The 22,799-nt window shown below is 49.3% G+C and overlaps 1 protein-coding gene and 1 long non-coding RNA gene across 3 annotated transcripts in view; one reads left to right on the forward strand and one right to left on the reverse strand.

Moving 5' to 3' along the window:
• Window positions 1–22,799, forward strand: part of LOC144786080 (uncharacterized) — a 367,986-nt gene that overhangs the window by 76,699 nt on the left and 268,488 nt on the right. The gene's annotated exons all lie outside the window — the stretch shown is intronic.
• Window positions 18,996–22,799, reverse strand: part of LOC144786077 (actin, cytoplasmic 3) — an 81,264-nt gene continuing 77,460 nt past the window's right edge. For both annotated transcript variants that reach the window (XM_078665026.1, XM_078665027.1), the window contains exon 6: window positions 18,996–19,561. In XM_078665026.1, coding sequence (XP_078521152.1) covers window positions 19,418–19,561 — 144 coding nt within the window. In that variant the 3' untranslated portion in view covers window positions 18,996–19,417. The remainder of the gene's footprint in view (window positions 19,562–22,799) is intronic.

Genomic DNA, 22,799 nt, shown 5'->3' on the forward strand with positions numbered 1-22,799 from the left:
TTTCCGAATAATTGGTCTTTTACGACGTATCTTCCCTTTCCTGCCTAACATCCACAGGAAAACGCTGGTACAGGCACTAGTTCTTGGGCGGGTAGACTATTGTAACGGTCTACTCATCTCTACCAATCATGAACAACTACGCAGACTGCAGGTGGTGCAGAACACCGCAGCAAGACTCATCTTGAATGCCCCCCCCCCCGCACCCCGTCACGCCCTCTCCTTTCCCTCCTTCACTGGCTCCCAGTGCAACAACGGGTCAACTTCAAACTTTGCTGCATAATGCATAAGTGCATTTATGGGTCCGGTCCCAAATACCTAAAAGACATCTTTTTCCCCTACTCTCCTGGACGTGCTTTGCGATCCAGCAACACTATGCTGTTGCATGTACCCAAAGTTACCAGAGCAAGACAGGGTGGCCGAGCACCTTCTCTCAAAGGCCCCCTGTTGTGGAATTCCCTCCCACCACAGCTGAGACATGTCTCCAATCTCCTTTCTTTTAGAAAAAAAACTAAAAACATAACTATTCACCCAAGACTAATTCTTCTTTTATTATCCCTCTCTGTTATTCCCTCTAAGTTTCTTGGATTTATACAGAAGCTACGCGCGGAGATACCCCTTCGGGGCTGATTCAGGCGCGCTATAAGAATATAATAATAATTGTGCTAGTTCGGGGAGGTTGCTGAGCTCGGCGATGTCCTCATGGCTGGGCCCCCGGGGGGGGGGGGCGTCCTCTGGGACGGCGGGCGGCAGAGGTGCGGGCCACTCTGGTTCTTCAGTTGGGGTGACTTCGGTCGGGGCTGTGGCCCGTGCGGCCATGGATCGGGTGGTCGCACAGACCCACTCAGGAAGGCCTAGCCTCCCCAGATGCTCTCTCCGCTCGACGTGGGCCCAGGGGGAACTTTCCAGGTCGTTCCCGAGGAGGCAGTCCACAGGGGCATCGTCCCGGACAGTCACTTTCAGCATGCCCAACACCCCTCCCCACTCAAAGGGAATACGGGTCATCTGGCACAGGCTTTCGGAGTTGTCCGCCGACCATACTGGGCACAATACATTGGGCAAGATCTGGTCGGGTGCCACCAAATGGCAGCGGACAGCTGTCACGCTAGCTCCAGTGTCACGGAGGGCTTTGGCCCGATGTCCATTAATGGTGACCCATTGGCGGTACTTTTGCGTGTTGCCTGGGATCGGGGCCCGGGGGATCATGTCTTTCACCTAGGCACACCAAAGACATAGCGGCGGGCTCCCACTCGGCCTGGTCGGGGTCGTCGTCGTCTTCTTCTTCGCCTCTTTCTTCGCCCAGGGCGGTGGCCGCGATCTGGAGGTTCGGCGGACCGGTGGGGCCGGGCGTTAATCGGGCAGAGGGGGTCATTAGCATAGTGACCGGGCCGCTGGCATCTGTGGCAGGTAACGTTTGGGCGGGGCCCCAGTCGTGCTGGGGGGGCCCCCCCTTCTGGCCAGGGACGGCGAAGTGGAGGTCGGGGGTGGCCCCGTGGGGGCGTGGTGGTCCCGTGGGGGCGTCTCGGCCCCTGTTCTGGCCTCCTCCGCCACCTCACGGGCGGTGGCTCCCCGGGGATCCTTGGCCGTAGTCTCCCATCGGGCTCCGGGGGACCCGGGTGCTCACCCATCGATCGGCTTCAACTGCGAGTTTCCGTGGCTCGGTCAGTTTGCTGTCGAGGAGATGCTGCCGGAGTTCGATGAAACAGTTGTTGGAGAGGTGCTCCCATACAATGAGGTTGAACAACTGCTCGTAGGTGGTGACCTGGCTGCCTTTAATTCACCCCTCTAGGGCTCTACTATAAAACTTTACGTACTCCACCCATGTGGTACCGGGGGAGTTTTTTTACACACTCGGAATCGCTGCCAGTACATTTCGAGGGTGAGTCCGTAGCGAGTGAGGAGGGAGGCTTTCATGTGTTCATACGAGGTCATCTCGGCATCGGGGAGCTCTAGCAGGGCGTCTCTCCCTTTGACGAACTTCCCCCACAAGCCGGCCCCCCAGTCCTTGAGGGGTACTCGATGAGCAGTCATGGCTACTTCGTAAGCTTTGAACCACTGGAGGATGCCGTCGTTTTTATAGTACTCTTTGACAACATCCTTGGGGATGTGAACTTGTGTCCACAGGTGGAGGCGGGTTCCTGTACCCGGAGGCGCTGGCCTCACTCGTTTTGGCCTTGATCTCAAGTTCTTTAAGGCCACGTTCGTGTTCTAACGTGAGCTTCTTCTCCTCTGTCACTCTGTCTGTTTCTCCTCGAGGTCTCCTTCCAGCCGTAGTTTCTTTCAGCCAGCTGCAGTTCTCCGTCCAGACGGAGTCGGGAGAGCTCCAATTCGTGGAGCCGGTTCCTTTCTCGCTCTCGGGCGTCTTCGTGAGAGAGGCCCGGGTCTATGTTTGCAGGTCTTTCCCCCGCTGGGGTTGCGTCGGTCTCCGGGCATACGTTCGGGACATCTTCGCTCTGGGGTGGCGTTGCTCCTGCCTCTACCCATGTTTGTAGGGCCGACTTGAAATCTTCTTTGGTGTTTAGTCCAGTGGTAGCGATGCCCAGGTCTTTGCAGAATTGTTTCAATCCTTTATGACTAATCTTCCAACTGTTCTTTCTGGAACTCTGCGGTCGGTCTGGTTTCTTTGGTAGTCATGGTCGCGGTGTGTGTCGGTAGTGGGTGAGTCATTCTCTGTACGATTTGCATTGGCGCGGATCCCACCGCCTGCCACCAATGTTAGAAAGGCGATCCCGGGGAGGCAGAAGATGTCTGACTGACCACCCCTAGGTCCACCCCTCCTTCTGGAAGTGGCCGAGCGTTGTCGAGAGGCCTCCTGGGTGAGTTTCCTCTCCTAATTGTAACAGTCGAGCAATCACACCACTACAAATGGACACCACACAAGAGGATAGTTTCTTAGGCTTGATCAGTAATAAAGGTTGGTTATCTTCGGCAATATGTACGAGCGGATCGAGGCATCCGTAAATTCTCGGAAACAGGGGGTAGCGGGACAATCTCAGTACCGGTTGGGTATAGGGATACCCTGTGCACAGCTCAATCCTCAAGCTGGGGGGTTCCGAAAGGTCAAGCCGCGGCAGCGCCAGCAGGACTCCAAAGACGGTTTCAACGAGGTTGGGCCGCGGCAGCGCCAGCAGGTCTCGAGGGGGGTTTCAGCGAGGTTGGGCCGCGGCAGCAGGACTCCAAAGATGGTTTCAGCGTAGTTGGGCCGCGGCAGCGCCAGCAGGACACCAAAGATGGTTTCAGAGTAGTTGGGCCACGGCAGCAGGACTCCAAAGATGGTTTCAGGGTTCAAGGTAGAGCGTTCTCGGGGTCAGCCGTGACAGCGTCAGCAGGGCTCTCGACTCCAGGATACAACTGTCATTCCATTCCAGGGCGGCCCCAGATATAGGTCTTGAGTCCTTGGACGTCCGGACCCTCGCGCCTGGGGGACGGGATGAGAGGGTCCAGACACCCAGCAGGGGGGTGGAGCCAGCGCCCAGGGTGGCCGGAGGGCGATCGAAACCAGGCGTCCGGGGCTGGTTGGAGGGCCATCGAAACTTCCCTCCTCCTGGATCCGTCAAGTGGCCACTTTACCACCTGGTCGGATCTTGGAGCTTCGAGGTCGGGGCTTTGCTGGGGTTGCGGCCAAGGACGGGCAGAGGCCACGTGGTCAGGACGTGGAGGGTCCAAGATGGAGTCTGGCCCGGAGATGGCGGCCCGAGGTAGGTATTGGGCCAGCCGTGTGGGGCGAGCAGGGGTCGCCGTGTTCTTGAGGGGGAGAGCCGGGGGTCGCCAGGTGTGGTGGCTCTCGTTGAGTATTGGCGAGGCAGTTTTATCGGGGAGGTCAGGGGTCGCTGCTGTCCAGTGCCCACCATGTGGGAGGAGAGGGACCACGCCACCAGGCCGGGTCCAACAGCTTGGTTAAGTGAAATCTTCTGATATTTTCTCAATATGGTGTACTTTTCACAAATGTATAATGGTATATATATTTCTTATTGTTTTCTTACTAATGTTTATATTATTAACTAAGGGGGATGTGTGTTATCCTGTTCTCTAGTGGAATCTGGAACACAGTGTTGTGGTCCAGATTCCACAGAGAGACGGTTAGCCCAGGCTTGGTGAAGAAGCGTTCTAATCTCGCAAGCAAATAAACCTACTTGACACATTTCTGTGAATCCGGTCTTCTGTTAGCCAGAACATTAGAACTCTCCTTTGGTTTTTAGGTCGAGCTGACGTTAGCATTCATGCGAAGCATGAATGCTGTCAGCTCGACAACTAATGTGATCCGTATTTAGGAGAGTGGACACCAAAGTGTTACGAGCGTTTTCAGTGTCGGATTTCACCTCGGGAGCGAGCGTCTGGTAGCTGCGCATGCGCAAAGCCCTTGCTCACACACAGGCAGCCCCCACCTCTCTGCATGCACACACACACACACACACACACACAGGCGCGCGCATGCACACGCAGGCATACAGCACCCATACAGGCACACTATCCCCTACCTCGCATTCTCTCTCAATCACACACAGTCACGCATGTGCACACGTTCCCTCGCGCACACACGCACACACTCCCCCCCCCCCACGCATACAAACAGGCACGCACGCACTTTAGATCAGCCCTGGGCCCCACTCACCAACTGCGCTCTTCCGGCGGGGCTCCTCACGGCGCGTCTCCATCTAAATCGGGGCTCCCTCAGGTCAGAGGAGCCCCGCAACAGGCGCCACACTCCTCCTTCTCCCCGGCCCCCTCCTGGGGACCCGGGCTACACCGGACGGCAGGGCGCTCCATGCGCCGGCAGCTCGCGGACCTGGGGAGGCGGGACTTCCGGTCGGCCGCGAGCGGATTGGCCGGCCAAGAGCTTCCGGGTCCGTCTGCAATGGCGGTCACGAGGCATCTGTGGTTAAGGACGTTGAATTATTACTGTCCTGAAGTGTATGCCGTTGATCTTCCTAAACAATGCCGCTTTGAAGATCCGGAATGTCGCTGCCTGACAGGTCGGTTTGCCGGATTGCGTGACTTTATCATTAAAAACAATGTCCTTTCAGTTCCAAAGTGCCCGGGTAAAGAGCTGGCCGAAACGAGGCACCGTCCGTCATCTTTAAAGCAGATGTGTGCGTTTGATTCCACTGAATGTTCCAAGCCACAAACAAGTGTTTCTTTTGTCAGTGCATTTTTCATTGGTTTGATTTATTATTAATTGATGTCTTGGTCTAGCTTCGCAAACTTTGCAAGGTTCTGCTATTAATTATGAAAAATCAACCCATTGACTTTGAATAGAGGGTGTGTCTTTAAACGGACTTCTTATGACATCTGAGATCAACTTAACTCTCTCTACCCTCTTTAAACTCGTGGAGAGGCTTGCTTGGCTCCGTGTGTGTATCGACAAAACTAGTATTACTAGTGAGTGACCTTTCTTAACATGAGTCTTTTATAATGTCACATGCTTTCCGTTTGAAGCAGCAATTGCTTGTGGTGGTGGGTGTGAGTTAGAAGCACTCCTTAAAAAGGTTACTTAGTGCCGTGTGTTCTTACTGGAGGCCCTGTTTATTATCTTATGGGGCAAATTTCGAGTAACATAGCGTGGTGAATATATCGTCATCACATACATGAGGTACAACGGTACTAATTTATTTGCAGTCATTCTTTTTTTGCTAACAGTTATGATAAAATAGATGTAAATATCACACTTTTAGGTAACGTTTTATCAACGTCCAGGAGTAATCTGTAAAAGTACGAATGCCCTGTAATTTCTTTGTAAAATTCCAAGGTACTTGCCTGTACCATGAGGAAAACTCAGAGGCACCTGTTGGAATGCAAGCTTTCGGTATTATTCAGTGGCATGTTGGTAAGTGTACCATGTGTGCCAGAAAAAACCCACACAGCTTAATTCCCTCACAAATAATGCACTGCATCGATGGTGTAGTGGTATTGGCACTTGCATCGTGCTCATGTATGCAAGTAGTACCATTCAGAGCCGTGTTTACCACCAGATATTTGTAGAATTGTATTTTCATAGTGTAATACCGTTTTTATTAGGTGTTACTGAGCAACTCTGCTATTACCATCGAATATGAGAATGCGATAGACCTGCAATTCTGCTGAGTCAAGGCAACATTTGACAAATGAATTAAGTGGCTGCCGTGCTGCAGTTTTCTGGCACTGGTATGTCGCAGATGAATGCTACTTTAGCAGCCTTTATTAGGTCGAGCCTAGACATGCAAGCAAGCGAAGCTTGCTTGTGTCTGGCCCGAAACCTATTGTCACCCGTAACGTCAACGCCAATTGTCAACATCAGACCTGCGTCAGACCTGCACAAACATCAGACCTGCGTCAGACGTGCACAAGCGTCAGACGTGCACAAGCGTCAGACGTGCACAAGCGTCAGACGTGCACAAGCGTCAGACGTGCACAAGCGTCAGACGTCAGACCTGCGTCAGACGTCAGACCTGCGTCAGACGTCAGACCTGCGTCAGACGTCAGACCTGCGTCAGACGTCAGACCTGCGTCAGACGTCAGACCTGCGTCAGACCTGCGTCAGACCTGCGTCAGACCTGCGTCAGACCTGCGTCAGACCTGCGTCAGACCTGCGTCAGACGTCAGACCTGCGTCAGACGTCAGACCTGCGTCAGACGTCAGACCTGCGTCAGACGTCAGACCTGCGTCAGACGTCAGACCTGCGTCAGACGTCAGACCTGCGTCAGACGTCAGACCTGCGTCAGACGTCAGACCTGCGTCAGACGTCAGACCTGCGTCAGACGTCAGACCTGCGTCAGACGTCAGACCTGCGTCAGACGTCAGACCTGCACAAGCGTCAGACCTGCACAAGCGTCAGACCTGCACAAGCGTCAGACCTGCACAAGCGTCAGACAGACCTGCACAAGCGTCAGACAGACCTGCACAAGCGTCAGACCCGCACAAGCGTCAGACCTGCACAAGCGTCAGACCTGCACAAGCGTCAGACGTCAGACCTGCGTCAGACGTCAGACCTGCGTCAGACGTCAGACCTGCGTCAGACGTCAGACCTGCGTCAGACGTCAGACCTGCGTCAGACGTCAGACCTGCGTCAGACCTGCGTCAGACCTGCGTCAGACCTGCGTCAGACCTGCGTCAGACCTGCGTCAGACCTGCGTCAGACCTGCGTCAGACCTGCGTCAGACCTGCGTCAGACGTCAGACCTGCGTCAGACGTCAGACCTGCGTCAGACGTCAGACCTGCGTCAGACGTCAGACCTGCGTCAGACGTCAGACCTGCGTCAGACGTCAGACCTGCGTCAGACGTCAGACCTGCGTCAGACGTCAGACCTGCGTCAGACGTCAGACCTGCGTCAGACGTCAGACCTGCACAAGCGTCAGACCTGCACAAGCGTCAGACCTGCACAAGCGTCAGACCTGCACAAGCGTCAGACAGACCTGCACAAGCGTCAGACAGACCTGCACAAGCGTCAGACCCGCACAAGCGTCAGACCCGCACAAGCGTCAGACCTGCACAAGCGTCAGACCTGCACAAGCGTCAGACCTGCACAAGCGTCAGACCTGCACAAGCGTCAGACCTGCACAAGCGTCAGACCTGCACAAGCGTCAGACCTGCACAAGCGTCAGACACCCACAAGCGTCAGACACCCACAAGCGTCAGACACCCACAAGCGTCAGACACCCACAAGCGTCAGACACCCACAAGCGTCAGACACCCACAAGCGTCAGACACCCACAAGCGTCAGACACGCACAAGCGTCAGACATGCACAAGCGTCAGACATGCACAAGCGTCAGGCATCAGTCGTCAACAAACATCCAGAAGCACAAACATCCAGAAGCATCAGACGTCCACAAGCATCCACAAGCAACAGACATCCACAAGCATCAGACATGCAGAAGCATCAGACATACACAACCATCAGGCATCCAGAAGCATCAGACGTCCACAAGCATCAGACATACACAGGCAGCAGGCATCCACAAGCATCATGCATCCACAAGCGTCCACAAGCATCAGACGTACACAAGCATCAGACGTACACAAGCATCCAGAAGCATCAGACGTCTACAAGCATCCAGAAGCATCAGACGTCCACAAGCATCAGACATACACAGGCAGCAGGCATCCACAAGCATCATGCATCCACAAGCATCCAGAAGCACACAAGCATCAGACATCCACAAGCATCAGGCATCCACAAGCATCCAGAAGCATCAGACGTCTACAAGCATCCAGAATCATCAGACGTCCACAAGCATCAGACGTCCACAAGCATCAGGCATCCACAAGCATCAGGTTCAAATATGTCCTCTCTATGTTTCAAGCTTTATTACAAATGTCACAAAAAGATGTTAATATTTCACTTCTGTTCTTGGATTTTCGTCACAATAAAATACACTGAACATAATGTTTACAAAAGTTATTTACAAAAGTTTAAGCTATTGCCATTATAAATTACAATAACTTTTAAGTATTAATTATTTAAAAAAATTAAAAGCCATTGTTATTTGTAATATCAATACATCTAAGTCACGTAAATGCAACACATTGCATTACAAATGCTATCGGTGTCACATTTGCAAAAGTTAAAACTATTGGCATTGTAAATGACAAAGCTATTAATTTCGCTATTTTCAAAACCAACACATAAATGGGTCATTTACAATACCAATAGCTCAAACTTTCCTAATGCGAGACCTATTGCATTGCAAATGCTTGTTCTTTTGTGTATCACCAACTAGCCTGTAGTGTGCTGGGACTCCGATGTTCATGCAGATTGGACCTTTTGTATTAATTACTTACTGGCCTTTTATTGATGTGTGTTGCGGACTTGTTCTTTGATATTCATAACTGGCTGGGCCTATTATGCTTCATTATTGACTGCCCTATCATGCCAGACTCTGGTTTTACTTTTCAGTAATGACTGAGCCACTGGTGTTGAATAATGAGTAGCATTACAGCCCACTTCTGAGAGCTGTAATGGTTATTAAAGGCCTTCCTTCAACAGTTACACACCTGATCCATAGGTGGCTGGCCTCTCACGATGGATAGGGTCTTTAATGGCCGGGATTTTTAGTTGCAGAACGGCCATAGAATATTCCTGTCTCGTTTTGTAATGTTGCGAAGTAAAAAGAAAATGCGGAGTCTTGGAGCAGAATGTCTATACCAGCCATTAATGCCAATGTATTTATTTAATGCATTTTTATATAGCGCATACGTTTCCGGAAGGTGTCAGAGCGCTGTACAATAGAACCATTTACGTTACATGAGAGAAATCTTACAAAATAGAACGTTACAAAAAACAGGAGACTAGACGAGGTAGGGTAAAACCATAGAAGGCAAGTACACAATATCAAACAGCAAGCAAGGGTGAGGAATGTACAGAATAATATTATAAATTTACAATGATGAACGAACTTCCTAGAGGGGTCTGAGAATGAAAGTATTCGTTCTGAAAATGTCTTTGGAAGAGAAGCGATTGGAGGTCAGCTTTGAAGATCCGGGTAGAGGTTGTGGCACGGAGCAATGGAGGAAGCAAGTTCCAGATTCTCACCGCATTACCTGAGAACGACTGAGCCGTCGATCTATCCATAAATAAAATGTTATCAAAATGACAAAACTCCAACAAGGGGAATGTTAGATATGAATTTTTAAAGGTTTAAGTATAGATAACAGCAAGAAGCAGAAAATGCCAATGATAGTCAATGGTCACAGGAGAGCAGGACCTAAGCTCAATTTGACATAATTTGAATGGAGCGCAGGTCACACTGAAGAGCAAACCCTGCCCAAGCGTCAACCAACATTTGCCTGGGATACGAGAGGCCTTTTTGAAGTGCACCACAAGTGTCTTATGAAAAGCCCCCAACAGACCTGTCAAGCAATATGACCTTCAAGCAGGACTTGGCACTTTAATGTGAAAAGGGACCCTCCCAAACTTCCTCCTTGCGTATTGTTTCAGGTTTAAATGTGTCATCTCTGTCCAATCAGGTGAGCCTATTGTTTGCTCTGGCGAGTAAGTACGTACACGTCGTGCATGCCTGTTTAAATGATAATTACTGACTGGTGGTAGAGAAAGCAGCAAATACAGATTTTACAACTTTTAATGCATTTTCCTTGTTCTATGTGTGCTGTAGAATGCTGTACATGTAGAAAGAGGACCTGGTGAGAAGAAATAAACATATTTCTCCTAGATATGTCCCTGTTGAGAAGGCGTAACATTTCAAGGTGCAAGTCTTTGCAATTCTGGGAATGTGCCCAAAGCCATGGGACGATGCAGGGGTACACCCATAATCTCCCCAAGATGCACCTTCCCAACGCAGATTAACACAAGGCAGCGATGTGCACCACCTTGCGTTACTCTGGATTTACTAAACTACGCAAGGTGGCTTTCCCTGCCTTAGCAAACCTCACTTAATCCCTTGCATTACACAACAAGCCAATGCCATAACACATCACAAATGTCAAACGCTTTACTCATTAAAACCTATTGAAAGCATCACGCTCTAGAAATAATCCAGTTATGCCCAACGGAATAAGCAATCCTCAGTTCACAGCATCCATACTTATAAAACCCCAAACACTTCCCATACAAGCCACACTTTGCAATCCATTCTTGCCAGCTAACCAATCCACGAAGTAGTCAAGGGGGTTTAGGCCGAGCTCCAGGGGTCCCTCTTCGGCATCTCTCACATTGCAGAAGCAGTAGTATTTCATGCTGGTCTTTTGCCAGTAGATGGCGCTCTTTTCATTGCTGTTAGAGGCTCATGCCCATTTTTTAACATTCATTTTTCAGGTCCACCTTAATAAATCCTTAAATTCAGTTAATGTAGTGTTTTAGTTGGACACCTACCTACATGTGTAAACAAGCTCCCCGAGAGCCCCGTCCTCCACTCCAGGAACCCATAAATTGGGGATCGAGGTGTGGCAGAACAAGGAACGGTCCTCGAAAAGCAGAGAAAGTCAATTTATATAAATAAATTAAAAAAAAGAACCTGCCACGAAATTGGCAACAAGGCCATATTCGACAGCAAATGTGTTCTCGCTTACTTGGTTACCAAGGAGCGTTTTAAAAAATATATTTTACAGTAGGAATACACCTGCTGAAGAGATGAGCCTGGCCATTTTTAGGTGATTAAATTAACGGTACGGTAACTTTGGACAAAACGCATAATGCATTAACCACCAATCACGGTTTTGATTTTTTAAAGTAGTCTAGATGGTTACTGTGCCTACTGCAAAGCACATCTTGTAACATGCAGATGACAGACTTGTATTTTATGTAAACAGGTAAGTTCTCTACTGCATTTGACACTGAAATCATTGTGTTAATTCCAGTTCATAAATTGCAATCCATTATAGCACAGTGCTCTATTTATCAGCTGCATGCAAACTGTAAATCATGGGTTAAGCCCTTAATATTATCTTCTGTTATGTTGGTATCCTAAGAATGCAAAGATGGGTTCTTCTGGGAATTAAATTCGTGTTAGTACAGGCAATCCACAATCACTGCATTACATTTTATGTTCAGACTGTTTCGCGACCATTCGCTCTTAACAGCTCTACAACGATCGATAAGTGATTGCTATACCTTCTAACCCTCATTGCCTTAAGTAACATTTCCCGTACACACTTGTGTGGTTTATTGTGTCTGATTTAAAGTGCTGGGATACCCGACACCAAGAGGAGTAGCATCACAAATGAATACAACAATTAGTGTACTTACTCAACATACAGCTAAATCTTGCATTCTTACTTTTACAAAGTCAAATACCTGTCTCCAGGTCATAGTTTCTCTAAAGTACTTCTAAAATGATAAACTCTGTTTCCTGCCATTTCATTGGCATCTAGGTGTTAGGCTCCAGATGACTTCCAGCCCGGAAGATACTGGAACAAAAGGGCCCTTTATATCAGGCCTTTGTGCACAGCTGGAAGAGAAAATAAGAACGGCTGCTCGTCACCTACAGGCTGCTGCACCAAACGTAAAGCAGACGATGAGCAAGCTCTTCTGAATTGTGACCCGGTGTCCGAAAACTACAATAGCTCATATGCAGCATATTTCACTAGGACAGCTAAATCCCAGATCTGGCCCAGAAACAGCTGTCGGAACAAGGATCCAGAGCTATACCCCTTTTTTAGCACTGCCCTGAACCCAAATGCGAGTGCTGGATTAAACAAACGACTGAAAACGACCTTTTCAAATGTGCCCATACATTTTATTTTAAATATTCGAACAGTATTTGATCAACAAAATGCATGGCAAGGGTATCTGTTGCACAAACCGGTCTATATAGTAAACCTAGTCTCACGGTGCTCCAAGGGGAAAGGGGTAGCCACCAAACCCTCACAGTATGGTGTGGGCTAAGTCCACTGCCCACAGATTCATGCAGCCCCTGAGAAACACATAGTTCCACAATCAAATAAGAGTCAATATATCAAATTGTGTTCTTATGCTGAATTTCCTATTGTCTTTTTTATTCTGTCATCCAATGCAGGTTCTTCTTGCTTCATGGAATCACTTCAGTTATAACGTGTAGCCAACACGTGTTTCGTCATGGGTATATTAGCTTAATATACTTCATCAGGGCTCTCTAGATTCAATATCACTCCGAACGGTAAATCCAGACCATTTTCTAATTATAGTCTAATATCAGTAGGTTCTAAATGTTAATCAAAATCCACTCCTCATTTCAAAACTCTTGAGTGGGTGGAACACCCTGCTGCATATTCTGGGTTCGTCCCAAGAGTACTCGTTCCCCCTTGTTCAATCTGCGTGTAAAACTTCACAAGGCAACAAGTTATAACTGGAGTGATTTCATGAAGCAAGAAGAACTTGCTCTTGATGACAGAATTAAAGGACAAGAAATTCAGCAGAACGGAATTTTATATATGGACTCATTGGATTGTGGAATAATGTGCTGCTCAGGGGCTGCATGAAAGTATTTGAGAAACACCGGACAATGACAAACTAGGAGTGGGTGTTGCTTTATGGCCAGAGCTGCTGACTGGAACTGAGTAATTAGGGTAGAGTCCTGGCATTGGCTCAACATCTTGTGATTCTAGGTAAATCACCTAATCTACCCAAACCTAACAAAATGCAGGAGGGCGACAACGGGTCAGTTTATTAAAAGAAAGGAAAAAAATTAAAATCCAGCGTTGGCCACAACGTTTTTATAAAGTTAAGGGTTTTGTAGAGCGCTCGTAGATCAAACGGTTTCTTGGCGCTAAAGACGGATGTACGGTGGCAGAGATGCAGACTACTCGGCAAAAGCTTGCAAGAAGAGCCAGGTCTTCAACTCCCTGCGGAAGTCCATATAAGAAGCAGATATCCTAATGGTAAAGAGTTACAGAAGGAAGGGGCCAGAAAAGAAACTCATGCCGCCAGGTTTCTTCCTTCTGCAGAGGGGAATGCACAAGAGATGTTTGGAAGAGAACCGACGGTCACGGGTGGGGATGTAAACCTTGAGTTTAGCGGCTGTGAAGGCAGGAGCAGTGCCGGCTAAGGCTTTAAAGATCAAACAGCAGAGTTTTTAAAAAAAAGAACGTTCAAAGAGGTAACCAATGTAGTGCTTTTAAGAGTGGGGTGACATGGTGGTGTTTGGGGAATTTGTAAACTAACCTGGCAGCCTGGTTCTGAATTAGTTGGAGACGGCGATGCTCGTATGCCAGAATACCGACATACAGAGCATTTCCGTAGTCAAGACGTGCTAACAAGATTAGTTTCAATGCCGCATTAGAAAAGAAACGAGAAATTTTACGTATGATACGTAAATTGAGAAAGCAAGATGAAACCACCACACTAACTTGAGTGCATGGAGAGATCACTGCTAACTCTGATGCCAAGACTTGACAGAAACTGAGGGAGAAGGTGGAGGACCAAGGTAGGAAGGCCAGAAAGAGGAGGACCAGGGACTGGAGACACCCCCAGTAAGCCCTAGCTCGGTCTTATCAGGGTTGAGATTAAGGTGGTTAGCACTCATCCAGTCACTGATGAGTCATAACTGATTGAAAGTTGAGAACAGAAGGAGTCGAAAATAAGTTGGAGGTCATCGGCGTAATTAAACACCGTGACGTCCAATTTTTGAAGAGCGGAGATGAGGAAGAATGTACAGATTAAAAAGGAGAGAGAAGACTCTTGGGGGAACACCACAGGTGATAGGACAGGCAGCAGCAGAGAAGCCAGCCAACTGGACGGCCTGCTGGTGATTCTCCAAAAAGCGAGGAGATCCAGGCCAGGGAAGAACCCCGAAGGCCAGCGCCCTTGACATGGTTGGATGGTATGATCGACCGTGTCAAAGGCAGCTGACCAGTCCAGAAGGACCAAGGCCTGGAAAGAGTTTGCATCAGCTCCGCATCTGAGTTCATCCAACAGAGAGGATGACAGACTGTGGAATGCGCAGGGCGAAAGCCTGCCTGATGGGGGTCTAGAAAATGCGTATTCTCGATGAAGGAGCTAACGCAAGCTGTCACATGACTCTCCAGGAGTTTTCCCAAGAAAGGAAGCAAAGAGATGGGGCAAAAAATGCAAGGAGAGGATGGATCGGCTCCTGCCTTCTTCAAGATGGGAATGATTTTGGCCGATTTGAATAAGTCTGGAACCGTCCCCAGTGAAAGGGAGTTAAGAAGTGAAAGAGGGGGGGACCGGACAAACAGAGAAAACCTCTTTTAGTATATGAACAGGACAGCTGTCGGAGGGGGAGCCAGATTTGACCTTGTTGAGTAAAGAAAGAAAAATTTCCCTAGATATGTGGGGAACTTTTCCAGACAACAAGAATTAACGGGAGGATCCGACAGCGGAAGTTGGGAGAGGGAAGGGGGATTAGCTTTGATTGTGCCGATTTTGTCAATAATATACTGGTTGAGAGAATTACAGAGGGCTAGTGAGGGGGAAGGCATGAGTGGCTCTTGCAGAAGTGGACAAATCATGAACAATCGAGAAAAAAATGTCTTTAGGCTTATTAGCTGAGAGAAGAATTTTTGAAGTAAAATAATCCGATTTGGCCTGGAGAATGGATTTCTTGTAATCTTGTAGCAGCGTGAGGTACAGTGATTTTAAGACTAGGCAGTACCTGAGCCCCCAATGACGTTCAGCCTGCCTAAGAGCCAACTTTTTAGATGTTAACTCGGGGGTAAACCATCTGTTGGCATCATGAAGGCGGTGGGTCTAAAGGCGTTTAAGGGGCTAACTGATCGCAGGCTGAAGAAAGCCAGTTATTGATTGCGGTAGCCTGAGAGTGGGGGGAGAGATCAAGTAGGTTAGGACGTGAAGATGAAAGGAAGAAGCAGAGAAGGGGTATGTCCACTCGTCCCCAATTTCGGGACCAGGTGTTAGAGGGAAGCGAGAGTTTACTAGCCTCCGCAAGATCAAAGGAAAATTAAATTAAAAAATGATCGGACCAAGGGCATGGGCTAATGGTAGGGGTAGCAATGTGCAAGTTGACTGCCCGACGCTGTCCTGGGGAGGCTGGGTCAAGGAGGGCTGAGAAGGCACAGAGGCCGTGACATGGGGCGAGAAGTGAGCAGACTGGCCCATGTGAGGTGGAAGGGATGCAATGGGGCTGGATTTTAAAATACCAGTTCCTTTTAATGCATGAAAGAACGTGGCCAGAAAGAGTCCAGTTGCCATGAAGTGAGACTAGCTCTTGGGGAGTATACTAGAAAAACCAGCATAGTGCCTGGCCCCTAGCCACAGCCAGCCGCGGACAGGCGCAGACTGGCTTGCCTTTGGCACGCCCATGAGCAGGAGATTAAGTAGGTAAGAATACGCATAGACTAGAGTGCCGACCCAACAGGAAGTTAGGGTGAACACCCCAGAAGCCCTCCGAACAATCGGCACTCAGCCCCGTCAGACCGGGGATAGGGGGTAAGTGAATGAGCACAAATAAAAAAGTATATTTAAACCTTTAGGGGGTTGCTGATTAGCGAATGTGTAGCAGAAATTAATGCAGAGCACAATTCACCCACTGTTCCTTTGTGAAATCAATGTGGAATTACACTATTTTTGGGTTCAGTTGGAGTTTTTCCTCCTCTTTAGAAGGCACGGATAGCAGAGTTCATCCACCCTGGTGTTCAGGGCATCGACCAGGAAAATGTCCTGACGTTCAAAGGAATGTCAGGAGGACCAGGAGGGCACAGGGTTCACAAACAATCCCACTTTGCTGCGTTTGTTGCGGTACCACTTGGCAGTAACGTTCATGAACCCCTGAACTAGCCTTCCCTTGATGGAATGATCACTATCCAAGACTTGCCATTCTGGAGGATAGGCCTGAAACTGCACTGTTGGGAATGGCTCTGATAAAAGGGAATGGCTCTGATAAAAGGGAATGGCTCTGATAAAAGGGAATGGCTCTGATAAAAGGGGGTAGCTGAGAGGGAGTCGGTGTGTCTTCGGCACACAAATCAAGGAGGTCTGCCACAGTATGGAGGTGGTTGATGACCGCCTCTGGGATGCCTGCCTTGAGCAGTCGCCAATGTAGGGGAAAAGCAGAAGCCAAGACCTCTGCAGATGGGCTCCAGTCACTACCACTTTTATAAACACCAAGGGGCACTGGTTAGACCAAAGAGGAGCTGCAATCAGGCAGTGTCCCTGTGGTCCTTAAAGCTTGCAAGCACTGCATCTGCCTTATTGTCTAACAGGCAAGTGCCATCAAAGAGCATGTCCATAAGGGATTTTTGGTCCTCCCCCGAACAACCATTAGTCCTCAACCAGGCATGACGACCAAGTGCCACTGACAAAGCAATCACTCTGGCTAGGGAGTCAGTTGTATTCAGTCTGCAGTGTTTGCAGTCTCCCTGCCATCATCAATAGCATGGGACAGGAGGGCTCGGGCCTCCTCCAAGACCAAGGGAAGCACTTGCACAAGTGAATCCCAAACTATGTGAATATCAGCCCAAGTGGCATAGTGTTCCCAGATCGCAGTGCAAGGCTAGTGGACGAGAAAATATTGCCAAAGGTGTCCAGCCTCTAGGATTCCCTATCCAGTGGTGTAGTAGGGAATGCACCAGGGTTGAGTTCAAAGAGTCTGGTTGTCCAAGACTTCACGTCCAGAGGGGTGCTGGGTGAGGATTGCTGGTTCCCCAGGACCAAGGCAATGGCATAAGGCAATAATCCTTTGCACAGAAGCCCCTGTACAGGGCTTGGCCCATGCCCTGAGAAGGACATCAGTGAGGGCTTCATTGAAGGGAAAAAAGGTGTCTGAGGCTGCAACTCCCGGACGAATGAACACTCTCCTAGGCAGCCACTCGGAGAGACCAAGCCAGTGTCAAGACTACAGGTATCCATGAGTTAATCATACCAGTTATCTTCAGGTTCTTCCATGGTCAGGATAGCTGTAAAGGATTCTAATTTCCACCCATTCATATGCCTCATGGGACCGATCAGTAAAGCGAGTTACTGTCTGATTTAGAAGGTCAAATTCCAGCCAGATTCTACCTTGTGCAACACCGATCCAGCTACATATTGGGACAATGATGGGGCCAGAAACAGACCCCAGGGAAGGACAGTCTCGCAAATGGAGGTGATCTAGAACTAGGAATGGATCCAACGGGCCCCACTGCAGAGGGCGAACCTGCTGGTGAGAATCCAGTGGAGGCCCCTGCCAAACACATGGGACCCGAAGACACTCCAGACAGGTTGGTCCACCCACATATGAGGTGCATGACCCCATAAAACACCTTCGGCTAGGTGGGTTCAATCTGGCTCTGGGAAATTCTGGAATCAGAGTAAACTCAGATTCTGCTCCACAGCAGACATGAGGGCACAGCTTAGATGTAGTATTGTTCCCGACCCTCATCAGAACGCTTGGCACACCAAAGTCGAAGAGCGCTTCGACCTCTTGGCCTTTGTGTGACTTAACCGGCGACTTCCAGCAGGACAACCATTATGAACAGCTCCAGGAGGCGGCCAGGACCTTAATCATGAACATTACCTGGAGGGTCACGGAGTTGACTGGTGCCAGATGACCAAGAGCCTCAGAGAGGGATACCATACAACTTTGGGGTTCATCGCACAGTCGAGCAGGCCTTAGATTCGTGGCTTGGCACCAGGGGCAAACCAGTTGGGGGTTTGTTACAGACATCTGCCTGTGACAGGAGCCACATGGTTTAAACTCCACAGGTTTTGGGGACATACCTTTAGCACACAGGGAGCTTAAGGTCAAAATAATTGACAAAAGGTAGAGGGGGGCAGGAAACCCCCACCAGAAAAATAATAAATGGACTGCGGTAGCTCACTCCGAATCTGCACCGATGGCACAGAAAGAAACAGAGGTCAGCGAGCTTGGGTGGCGCCAATGTAGGAGAGACACTATCAACGCCACCTACCAGCATGCAGGGATACTGGTTAAGACTTGCCATATCCAGCCGGACACCTGGGGAATACCCTACGGTAAGGAATCTGCGGCTGGAAGTCTCAGATGCCAGTACGTTCTGGCCATTTAGGAGGCAGCAAATAAGAGTGACAGCCAATTAACTGCAAGTAGACACTCACTCAACCCATCCTCATCGGAGGTCTGGAATTCCTAGCACAAGCATTCTGTATACATCAGTCTCACAAGACCATACCGTCACTAGTACAACCTTCAAGACAATCAAAGTAGCAGAAGATGTCCATATTCAAGGAACATTATTCCCTACACATTAAGAACCCAGCTGTCAGCTGCCTAATAGTAGCATTTGCGGACCATGACCAATACCAGGGGCTCTGACCAATTTCTTCAGTGTTACTTCGCAGTCATGTGCACACTAGAAAAATACCAATACATACAAATGGAAAATAGTAAGAGGGGTGTGAAAGACTTACAAGGACAAACCAGCTTACCTGATACTACCAACTTGAAACATTAACCCATTACCCAACACTCATTCAATATTCCAGAGCAAAGATGTCACCAAGCTGTAGGATCTAAAGATTTGTAATGCAGCTTCTGCCAACTCTGAAAACCCTCCCTCCCTCAACCCACCCAACAAGAAAATCTTAGCTACTGACAAATTACCAGAAAAGTAACAAAGATGGCCCACACACAAGAAGAAATCAAGGCAGCTATTACATTTCATTTTGGGTGTACTTTATTTAAGGTGGACGAAGAGAAGTACCAGTTCGTCTCCCACACCATCTGCACAACTGACACAGCACTTCTAAGAAAATCTTATTTTCATAGGAGCAATTGTAGGTGATATTTTACAATCACTCAATATTCAAAGTGTTTTAAAACATGAGACATTAAAAGGAGAGATGCTGGCATTTTTAATTCATGGTTAAGCAAACTAATTGCCTTGAGCTCAAGAACCTTCACAGCAAAGTATGTGGGATGATGCGCTATGGAATGGCTAATTTGATTAATTGTGAAGCTTTCCAGTTGGAACGATGGGGCAGTGGGGACCCACTGCTGGTGCATTCATAACATTTCAGCTCTAGGAGATCACCAGTCACTATAGGAATCAGATCTCTTCTGCAATGCAGCAGAATTGGTTTAGAAGCATTTGCGGTGGACGATGGAAGGCCCAGATTCATCGTACTCCTGCTTGCTGATCCACATTTGCTGGAAGGTAGACAGGGAAGCCAGAATGGAGCCGCCGATCCAGACAGAGTACTTGCGCTCAGGTGGTGCAATAATCTGCAGAGAGAAGAAAGAACTATCAAAATACATATGACTGACGAGCAGGACTTGGATTCACAGTTTTTATTTGCTTACACAGCAAGGTACATAAACCCATACATGTTTTTGCTCCTCGTCATTTTTTAACCGAAGTCTGGTTGTGAGCGTGTGGGGAGGAATAGATATATAAACACAGATTCCTTCCAATAGCTGCATGATCCACATTCTGCAGGGGGGGGGGCATCTATGGTAAGACAAGTGAACTAGGCTCAAAAACAGCTTTGACACATCAATATGGATGCTCAGAAGGGAGGGGATTTGCAAATTGAAGCTGCTTTGCATTGACATCTCGTGAAAGGTTATTCTTACATTATGAACCAGTATCAATGTTCAACAAGTGATCTGGAGTGCCTTCTCATGGGGCATCAAGATCTGGACGGACAAAGGGAAAATTGTTCATCTTCCCTGTGGGTTGACTTACTAACTTGACTAGCACTGTTCTGCCAGACACTCTTCACTAACAGCACAACATGCAATGGGTGGTGACAAACACATACCAGAGTTATCCTAGCCATAAGAGATTCATTTACAACAATTCACCCTTTCAGTTCACACCTGGAAGGTGAACTGGAGTCAGGTACCTGTGGCAAACATTCAAGTTGCTAAAATGATAAGTCTTATTTTAGATTATTAAAACTTCCAATATGGGTAATAAATACATTTTATTTACCAGCTGGCTTATTGGCCATTAAATCATTCTACAATTTAATCCCAAGTCAATCTAAAGTTAATGGGTTGCAGGTGAATGCTACCAGCAAAGAAATATTTACTAAATCTAGCATTTGTTTTCCATATCAGGAAAGGTCATGACTAAGGTGGTCATCTTTCCCAAATAAGAATTCCAGCCATCTGTTAATGTTTTAAGATTCTGCAAAGGCCCGTACAGGATTCTTAAGTAGACATTTATATGATGTAGTCTGCAATCATTTTTAAAATAGCCTAACTTTTAATCAGGCAGGAGTCATTAAGGCAGCTGTATAACACATCAAGTGTTTGTCTTATGTTTACTGTGTAAGTATGCACTAATAAAGGGGAAAAAAAAACATGTTTAGGAAACTTTATTAATTTTTGAACTGGCATGTAGATTAAAAGAATTGTAATGCTGGTATAAAACTTGCCAGGTAGCAACCATAGTCCGGACCCCCCAAAAATATATTTTAGGTATAAAATCGTAACCGACCATCTGGCCCCATGCACAAAGCACATGGAAGTCGCAGATGCTAGCCATCTTGTTTTCCTCTCTCACAGGAAGAAATGGCTCAAGTTTTGCAGCATGAATCTTTCTGGATTCACTATGCTGTGCATTATTCCGCGGTCTAGTGGTTGGGTCCGGAATCTTAGTCTTTTCGTCGCCCAGGTGGACGTCAACGTCTCACCTTTTGGTGTACTTCCTGTGACGTCGGCACGCTTCCTGCGGAAGCTCCCTCCTTTGGGCGCCATCTTCAGATTCTTTTTTCCACCGTTGGGTCTGGATCGTTCCAGAGGGGCTCCAGTGTGAGGAAAGATGCAGAAAAGTCAATTTTTGCACGGATAAGACTGAGGACGGCAAGGAACAACACCTTCGAGCCGGGACGACAGAGAACTTTGACACACGGAGAATGCACACACAGGGGCCCCCTGAGCGCAAGAAATGGACAAGACACCTTTTAAATTCTGCTGTATCTGCCAGCACAAATACGCGCAGAAGGACCAGCACCCGGTTTGTAACCTCTGCCTACCGGTCAACCACAAGAGCAAGGATTGCAACGCCTGCTCCGCCTTCACACTGATGACTCTCTGGGTTAGAGAGCAACAGAGAAGGGCAAACTACAACATGCATGGCAAGGGCCAACTGCCGTCTCTTCGAGACCTAGGGCTCTCGACCGACGAGGAAGACAACAATCGCCGAAGACTACACAGTCGTAGAGACCGATGAGACTTCTAAAGAGGTAGGAGAATAGACGACCCCTAAGCCTCCGACAGACCCTCGAAAGTCTGAGTCAGACTCTCAAACAAGCATTTACAATGCAATGGTTTCGCCTTTGGAAAAGTTAGAGCTATTGGCATTGTAAATGACAAAATTTGTATTTATGTGTTGTTTTGTCATTTACATTGCCATTAGCTTAATCTCTCGCAATGTGAGACCTATTTGTACTCTACGGACGAGCTCAGCAGACAGCAATTACTACCACACACACACCCAGAGCCACACACACCCACCCAGAGCCCCACACACACCCACCCAGAGCCCCACACACACCCACCCACCCAGAGCCCCACACACACCCACCCACCCAGAGCCCCACACACACACCCACCCAGAGCCCCACACACACCCACCCAGAGCCCCCCCCACACACCCACCCAGAGCCCCCCCCACACACCCACCCAGAGCCCCCCCCCACACACCCACCCAGAGCCCCCCACACCCACACACCGAGCCCCCCACACAGAGCCCCCCACACACCCACCCAGAGCCCCCCACACACCCACCCAGAGCCCCACACACACCCACCCAGAGCCCCACACACACCCACCCAGAGCCCCACACACACCCACCCAGAGCCCCCCCCACACACCCACCCAGAGCCCCCCCCACACACCCACCCAGAGCCCCCCCCACACACCCACCCAGAGCCCCCCACACACCCACCCAGAGCCCCCCACACACCCACCCAGAGCCCCACACACACCCACCGCCCCACACACCCACCGCCCCACACACCCACCGCCCCACACACACCCACCCAGAGCCCCACACACACCCACCCAGAGCCCCACACACACCCACCCAGAGCCCCACACACACCCACCCAGAGCCCCACACACACCCACCCAGAGCCCCACACACACCCACCCAGAGCCCCACACACACCCACCCAGAGCCCCACACCCACCCACCCAGAGCCCCACACCCACCCACCCAGAGCCCCACACCCACCCACCCAGAGCCCCACACCCACCCACCCAGAGCCCCACACCCACCCACCGCCCCAGAGCCCCACACCCACCCACCGCCCCACACCCACCCAGAGCCCCACACACACCGCCCCACACACCGCCCCACACACACACCCAGAGCCCCCCACACCCACCCAGAGCCCCACACACACCCACCCAGAGCCCCACACACACCCACCCAGAGCCCCACACACACCCACCCAGAGCCCCACACACACCCACCCAGAGCCCCACACACACCCACCCAGAGCCCCAC

The sequence above is a fragment of the Lissotriton helveticus genome, chromosome 10 (assembly GCF_964261635.1).
Source record: "Lissotriton helveticus chromosome 10, aLisHel1.1, whole genome shotgun sequence".
Classification (NCBI taxonomy): Eukaryota; Metazoa; Chordata; class Amphibia; order Caudata; family Salamandridae; genus Lissotriton; species Lissotriton helveticus.